The sequence below is a fragment of the Sinocyclocheilus anshuiensis genome, unplaced genomic scaffold (assembly GCF_001515605.1).
Source record: "Sinocyclocheilus anshuiensis isolate Anshui unplaced genomic scaffold, SAMN03320099.WGS_v1.1 scaffold778, whole genome shotgun sequence".
In the NCBI taxonomy this organism is placed as follows: domain Eukaryota; kingdom Metazoa; phylum Chordata; class Actinopteri; order Cypriniformes; family Cyprinidae; genus Sinocyclocheilus; species Sinocyclocheilus anshuiensis.
This window is the reverse complement of record NW_015544177.1, coordinates 209,476-217,885: the sequence shown is the minus strand read 5'-3', so window position 1 is coordinate 217,885 and position 8,410 is coordinate 209,476. Positions and strand designations below refer to the sequence as shown.

The following is an 8,410-nucleotide window of genomic DNA, read 5'->3' as shown; positions in this document are numbered from 1 at the left end:
TTTAGTAAAAAAAAAAAAAAAAAACTATAATGGCTTACTCAGAGTCAGACGACATATTTTTCGAATATGCTATATGTGTTGTAGGTAGGACTTTTTACTATCAGTGTTGTTTGTGTAGCTAGTCAAACACATCCTCTTCAAGTATCCTGCAATTTTATGTTTCAAGCACAGGTGTAATTTTGATTTACTTTGTTATAATTCAACTTCCTGTAACGTGACTATATCTCCCGTTTTATACTTCACACAATTATTTTTTTAGTCTTCCACACTTTTCACTTTCTCATTACAGAAGTGGTTTGCGAATGCTGTTTCATGCAAAATGTAAATAATCAGTGTTTGTATTACATTGATTGTGTTGCCTCGGGTAGCCTACACACGCAGCAGAGAGAGTCTTTTTGCGACCACAAAAGAGATTTTTGTCATTTTCCCTGCTTGAGCCGTATCTGGCTCACAGCAGTGCAACCCTGACAAATCCTGCACTGCGTTATGATTCGCTCAGCACTTTTTTTTTTACCCTACATCTCCCAGATCCTCTGCTAAGTTGTCGTAGTCTCTGATTTTAGAGCCTCTTGAATGCCTTCCTGCAAGCAAATGGCTTCAAGACTTTCTTCAAGTGCTTTCCAGTAAGTCTGCAAATTTGCTGCTGGGGACCTTGAGGGCTTTTTTGAGAAAATCGTACAAGCTGTTCCTCGCCTTTTTGTTACTGTGGTGAACTCTGTAAAATGAATGAGAAGCATAATTGCATACCGTGTACCTCCAAATCAAGCATCACACTAGCAATTAATGGTATTAGAGCAAACGTGCTCTTGTCAGATTCAATTTCAATGCTTCAGTGGGCTTCTCTGCCCTAATGCGTTGGGTGTACGAGTTTTGTCATTGTGAATACGGCCCATAGATGGCTGCAGATAGGTGCAATTACTAAATTCATTATTAAATTGGCTGCTTTATGAGTGTTTTCTTCTTTTTGACCTCACTAGTCCCTTACAATTTGACTCAACACAAGATAGTTCATGCTCAGAGGCACAAAGTTAAGCTTGGTTGTCTGGTCTATTTTTGATACTTTTGTTCTCTTTTTTTTGTTCTCTAAGTTTAGTTCATCCAACATATCCTTGAAACATGCCTTTTTGCTGTGGAGAGACTACTTCTCAATACTTAGACATCCATATTTTGTTGAATGTTTGAATTATTTCTTCATAAAATGTTACCAGACTCTGAAAAAAAAGATGTTTAATTTGCCTAGCTCAACTTTTTGAACAAGCCAAGGTCATTTTCTCTTTTCATTCTCTCTCTTCAGGCAATGGCACAGACGGGCTTTGGGCGAAGATACTTCAAAGCTTTTGTTAGTGGCTTCTTTGTAGCCGTCCCCGTGACAGTGACTGTTTTAGACCGTCTTGCCTATGTGGCACGCGTGGAAGGTGCCTCAATGCAGGTGGGATGTCACTTTATCAAACTTGGTAATGTTGTTGTTTTGATGAATCTGGTTTAGTTTAGATTTGCTGAAAGTTTGCAAAGATGTGCATTTTTCTTGTAACAACTTACAAGGTAGTTCAAGTCGGAGCTGTGGCACAGTGGTTCGCACACAGTGTAGGCACGTTAAGCCATGGTGCTCATATGGGTTGCAGGTTTTCTTACAGTGTAGTTTAGTGGCAGTTTTTTTTTTTTTATCACATTACCCTTTTTGTGGCCATAGTAATTTTCTTTCCCTTCTTCTCTATTTCTGTATTATAATTTATATACAGTATAATAAAAATAATAAAAAGCCACCAAATTTTTAAAAATTGCATTGTCATAGAATTTAATATATCTTGAGATATCTTGAGAGTTTATATATATATATATATATATACAGTGGGTACGGACATCCAACCTGACAGAACTGGAGAGGATCTGCAAGGAGGAATGGCAGAGGATCCCCAAATCCAGGTGTGAAAAACTTGTTGCATCTTTCCCAAAAAGACTCATGGCTGTATTAGATCAAAAGGGTGCTTCTACTAAATACTGAGCAAAGGGTCTGAATACTTAGGACCATGTGATATTTAAGTTTTTCTTTTTTAATAAATCTGCAAAAATGTCAACGATTCTGTGTTTTTCTGTCAATATGGGGTGCTGTGTGTACATTAATGAGGAAAAAAAAATAACTTAAATGATTTTAGCAAATGGCTGCAATATAACAAAGAGTGAAAAATTTAAGGGGGTCTGAATACTTTCCGTACCCACTGTATATATATATATATATATATAATAAAATCTTTTTGGACGTTCAGTATATATCTTGATATTTAAAACATGTCTATATATGTTTTACATTTTTATTTTATTTTTTTCCAGTTTACTGAAAAATACAGTAATATGTAAGCATTTTTGTTTAAAATAAAGCAGAATAATAATATTCTTAAATATTTATTATGTATTTAAAAAATATATTTGAAAAACGTTATACTGGGAATGATGCAAATTCATAAAAATCACAGAAATGAGTCAAACTTACCATTTTGTCCAAGTTTAAATCACATTTAAAACATCTCTGTCAAGTTTAAAACATCTCTGTCTACTTACGTGAAACTACACTCTAAAAAAGTCTGTAAAAATAGGGCACAATGTACTGTATTTGAAGGAATTTTCCATATTTATTTTTTACAGATGTTTTATGTGTATTTTGAATTTAACACTGCATTGCGTTGTGTTTTAGAGTTAATGGAAATGTCTGTAAACTTAATGGATAAAGTCCTGGTAATGAGCTGCCAGTAATTTTCTGTTATTTTACAGATTTATTTCTTACAGTGTAGTTTAATGGCAGTTTAGTAAACGTAATAGCAAATAAAAAGCACCTTAAAATCACCATTTTCACTTGATTTTTGTATTACCGTCAAAATAATTGCTAATATATTGTAAATATACAATATATTTCCCAGCCTTAAAAAATAAGAAAAGAGATTTTTACCTTAACAAGCTCTTCTATTTAAACATTAATAACCTTTTACTTATGTTAGGACTTTGCATTACGACTTAATCAAACCAAATTTGCTAAACATTGCACTAATAGCACTAAGACCATGATGAAAGCAAACTGTCTGAATACACCATGCTCATTTCCTCACCAAACAGAAGTAATGGTTTATTATGTACGTAATGAACACTAACTAACTAAAACGGTGTTGTTGTTTTCCTGTTGGAGTCCAGTTTTCTGTCTTGGTTTATAGTGCTATGTATTTGCTAATGGCTTTTCCCACTTCACCCATGGCCTTTGAATCCAAATCAAAGTCAGTCCATTGACAATGCTGAAAGCTGACACCAATGCAGAATGAGAAAATGTGTCTGAATAAAACAGATAGAGCGCCCAGCTGTGACAGATAAATTCTCTGGGCGGGAACGCTCGTCGGGATATTTATTTTAGAAGGACAGATAAGAGATATTTCTGTCAATTATCCCAGCAAGCGTGAAATGGCTCATCGAGATCTCCCTTAATGATTCATTGGAGGCCCGTGTATCAAGTCAGTCGACGACTTGCATGCTTGAGAAGGTTCGTCACACACAAGTTGTTTGATATACCACCACAAAAGAGTTAAGAGCAAAACAAATAGTCTAAAAAAAATCTGTTTTGAAGTTAACTTTTAGATGTTATTTTTACCCTTAGGATGCCGTCAGTCAAAAAGCTGAATGAAGAACAGAGGCTCTTTTCCAGAGCAAAATTAAAGCAAAGTTGCTGAGTTTATTCTTAGAGTTGGCTTAGTAGTTCGGGAAGTTTGTGTGGTATGGAGGATTAAAGCAATATATCACTGACCAAAAAGAAAAATTGATAAAACCTTGAGTCTAGAATTTATGAACCGTGATGACTCACGTGGAATGAATCTTTCCCAGCCGTCCTTAAACCCAGACGGAGAGTTGTCACCTGATGTTGTGCTGCTCAACCGCTGGAGTGTGAGGAACTATCAAGTACAGCGAGGGGACATCGTGTCAGTTCTGTGAGTAGCCACATTTAAGCCGTATTTTGTGGTTTCACTGTGAGTGGAACCACTCTGTAGAAACCAAGTGACTGAAAAAAAGTTCTGTTGCTTGTCCTGGGTGGTTAGAGCAAACAGTTTTTTTTGCGTTTTTTTTTTGTATTGTTTGTAGTTGTGGTATGGTGTAAATTAGGGATGCTATACATCGGTACACTTAGGGATCCAATATTACACATTTTTTAAAATTTATTGGTATCAGATGATGTGGCCATCATCTAATATCACTTAAAGTCTTTAAGCCTAGAAATCTTTAAAAACACTAATAATTTAATAGCTTTGTTAAATGTAATCTTTAGCAAGTCAAAATAAATATCCATTTATCATACTGAACATTATAACGTTGTGATGCCAAAATGTACTTGTAGCATTTAAAATGACTGATTTTAGTTTTAAGTGTTTTGTTTTTATTTATTTAGACAAAATAGCTTATTTTTTTTTAATATTGGTCATTTAACGGTTATCGGTCATGACAATAATTTTTAGCTTATCGATACTGGCCTGAATTTTAATATTGGTGAATGTCTAAGTGAAATGTTGATTACTGACTGATTAGGGATTTTAGTCATTTAATTTGCATCTTTAAATTATTTTGATCTTTAAATGTAATTCTAAAGTTTTTAAATCTTCACCTTTAATGATGCTAATAATTTAATAACGGTGTTAAATTGAATGTTTACCAAATCTCAAAATGAATTCATCTATTCATATTGTATATTATAATATTGTATATTTATATGTATATTTTACTTTGTTATTAATAATTTAATAACAATGTTCCGTATAATCTTCAGTCTTCTCAAAGTAAAAAATTGTTTTACATACTTTAACTTATAATGTTATGATGCCTAAATGTATGTAACATATAAAATTACTGATTTACTAAACTGTTTTGTTTTAAAAATTGTTTTATTGTAGGCCACCTATCGGTTTGGCTGTAACATCAAAATAATTATTCACTTATTGTATTGACCGAAATTGTAATATTGGTGCATTTCTAGCATGTACTTTAATTTTTGCACCTCAGCTCTGGTGAAATCATTGAAAATGGACTAAAATGTCTGAAAAGTTCTGAAATTCGACAGGTATGATGTTTTTGTGACAGAACATGATGTTGATGTCAAACGGTTGAGCCTGCAGACCTCTGTTTCACGGGTGTCACATTGAGTCCTCACATTCACTCAGGTTTTCAAATCCTTGCCGAAAAATTGCACATTCATTCAGAAAATTGCCACTGAGATGTTCTCCATCCAGATAGAGATATCTGTGGCGCTCAGAATTGCTAATTGGGCCATTTTGGTCTCCTTGACCTTAAACCCAGCTGCTCTGAGTACACTAACTCAAGGGGAAGCCACCTCAGGATAATGAGCCCACTCTGGTTTAAGGGTTACTGTTATCGCAAGTGGACGCAATCATCTGATATGCTTTAATGTGGTGCTCAAAACCAAGAGCCTTTTGACACAGGCCCTGCGGAGGCTATCATCTAGACTCTAGTTAGGTAACTCCTCTTCACTTTTATGTATGGTCTGTATTTTGAAGCGCCGGGGGAAAGAAAGCATTTATTTCATCCAACTTCTTGATCAAACACTCACCCTGCTGGGTTCTTTGGCTTTGTATGTTTTATAGACCAGTAGACCAGTAGATGGGTTCAGCGCCGTTAGCTGTTCAAATGAGGTTTTGATGCTGTGAAACTGAGGGGCTTGTGTATGATTATAAGTGCCGCCACAGGATGTTTATCACATCTAAAACATTACTCTGTTGGCCTGTATCTTGATTAGAGAGTTTAACATTGAATTAATGAAGTAGAAACCTTCATACAATTCATTATCGGTTACTAAATTATTACATTTAATATGTCTTACCGTTTCTGTGTCATTTTTGTGCTTCTAGCAGTGGCGAATAGGGATGGGCGTATCGATCCAAAGTATCGATATATCGATACTGACGCGAGTATCGAAAGTATCGATACTCAAACAAAAAATACCGATACTTAGGTGTGTTTTATTTACCAGTGGTTTTGTTAATTCAACAACAACAACAACAAAAAATTATGCGTACAATATGCATTGAATTGGACGAATAACCTTTGTTAGCGAGTAATTGTGTAGGATATAACTATTTTTCTGCTCATCTGAACACGCAAATGTTGCAAAACAGAACTAATCAATCACAGAGCGTTCACTCACTTCTGACAGTACATTCAAACAGGGCTGCTTTTCCCAAAAGTATCATAAGAAAGCATTAAAGCTTTTGGGAACGGCAGCCCCGAACAATGCTTATCAGAGGACAGAAGGACAGAGTTATTTCACAATAAACAAACTGAAATTGTAGCCTACATAGTTTGTGCAATTACAGTTATTTAAATTGAACGTTGAAAGATAATATTGATCATGTTCTATTCTGTAATGTTAATAGAAATCATACACTGTCAGAATAAAAAGGTTGCATTTTATGCATGCAACAGCCTGTCACTGGCAGTCCCTTATGAAAATGAACCATGGTTTTACTAAAGTGACCATAGTTCAACTGTAGTATTTATAGATTTGAATCATGTGTAAACAAAAAAACGTATTTGAACCATGTACAAAAATATAACCTAATAAGTTACAATTAAGGCGTATTGAATGTTAAAAAGCGTTTTAAACAAAGTTAAGTGCTTATCATTACCCATTTTACTCTTAGTAATTTAATAATTTAATACATTTCATAATTTAAAAGTTTAGTGCAGAAGTATCGCATCGGTATCGATATCGACGATACTGCCTTGAAAAATATCGGTATCGTATCGAAAACAAAATAAGTGGTATCGCCCATCCCTAGCACTGGCGAATGAAGCAAAAATAATGATTGTTCTCAAGAAGGTTTTCAGAACACTGCCTCTGTCTGTCATTGGTCAAACAAACAGATGACTCCGCCCCCAAACTCACATCATTGGCTGAGCCACTGTTGCTATGCCATGCTGGGCAGAATTTTCAAAAAGATAAATTGTTTCAAAACACCACAAAGTTTTAGTGTCTTGTTTATAGTTATTAAACTGGAAGAGCATAAATGTTTTTTTCTTTGCATAAAAGTACACACTTCAGCTTTAAATTGATATACTGTTTATTTTGTTGTGTAAATCCCTGTATTGGGAACAATGTTGAGAGTGTGGTTAGACAGATTCACTCTGTCATTACCCAAAGATGGCACTCTTCCCCTGCTGGGAATTCACTGCGCTGGGAACATGATGTTCATCCTTTGCTAAACTATTCTGAGAGAAAAAGCTAGCACTGCATGCTAATACTCCTGACTTTGATTGTTTTAGTCTTATTCAAGGCACATAATAACATTGTTTTCTACATAGAATGTGATGTATTGACAAGGGAAATGCTAATATTTTGGATGAGCCAACTGTGTGAGCTTGTATCAGGTTTTTTTTTTTTTTATCTGGTTCTGTCCTTTTTTATGTCAATATATTCAATAATTCTTATATTTTAAATGAATGGTTCAATCAAAATTGAAAATTGTGTCATTATTCACTCACCCCCAATACATTTGACATTTTATTTTATTTATATTTTTATAGTGACCTCGCGTGTCAAGCTCCAAAAAAAATTTTTTTAAATAAATAAAATAATATAAAATAACCATAAAAGTAATTTATCACGCATCTATATTTCATGTGAAGTCACATGTTGTGAAGTCACACGAGTAAAATTTAGGCCATTATTCAATGAAAATGTTAAAATCTGTTAAAACCGATATGATTTCAGCCTTGAGAAGTCTTTTTTTTTTTTACTTTTTTATGATACTCTTTGGTGCTTTTTTGTCTTTTTGTTGTTCTGTAGATAAAGAAGCTGCATAAATACTGCAAAATGTCTCCTTTTTTGTTTTGCTTGATGGTGAGTATATATTGACAGAATTATATAATATTTAATTTTGAGTGAGCTATCTCTTTTTAGGTTTTTATATTTCTTAACCCTATATTTAAACATATTTAGATCACATGACCATGTAAATTGGCACAAAGCAGTCTAAATCAAATCAGACATTTCTGAGTGCAATTCACTGAGTGTGTTTATGCAATTGCAAGAGTTTTGTTTCCCCCTGGCTGTTTGGATCAAAAGCAGATATAATTGGGATTCATTTTAAATGTTGTCTGAGGAGGTCTCTGAGCCCACAGATCTTATTTAGAGAACATTCCTCATCTTTAGACAGCAGTCGATGGGGAAGAGGCTCTGTCAGGGTGTTTTACGCACACAGAAAAAGTTTTGTCATGCTTTCAGTGTAAACAGGGACAAACTTGACGATTTTATGAATTGCCATTTGTACATTACCACTTCCTTAGAGCAATCTGAAAGCTAGTGCTTCCACAGCATTATTTGGTCAAAAGTCAGGTCTCTGCATCTGTGACTAAGAGGAAGCGTTGGTGC

At 34.5% G+C, this 8,410-nt stretch overlaps 1 protein-coding gene across 5 annotated transcripts in view; it reads left to right on the top strand.

Annotated features, from left to right (window-relative positions):
- The window catches only part of LOC107696251 (mitochondrial inner membrane protease subunit 2), a 115,183-nt gene that overhangs the window by 3,581 nt on the left and 103,192 nt on the right, over nt 1-8,410 (top strand). For all 5 annotated transcript variants that reach the window (XM_016496516.1, XM_016496517.1, XM_016496512.1 and 2 more), the window contains exons 2-3: nt 1,295-1,429; nt 3,859-3,962. In XM_016496516.1, coding sequence (XP_016352002.1) covers nt 1,298-1,429; nt 3,859-3,962 — 236 coding nt within the window. In that variant the 5' untranslated portion in view covers nt 1,295-1,297. The remainder of the gene's footprint in view (nt 1-1,294; nt 1,430-3,858; nt 3,963-8,410) is intronic.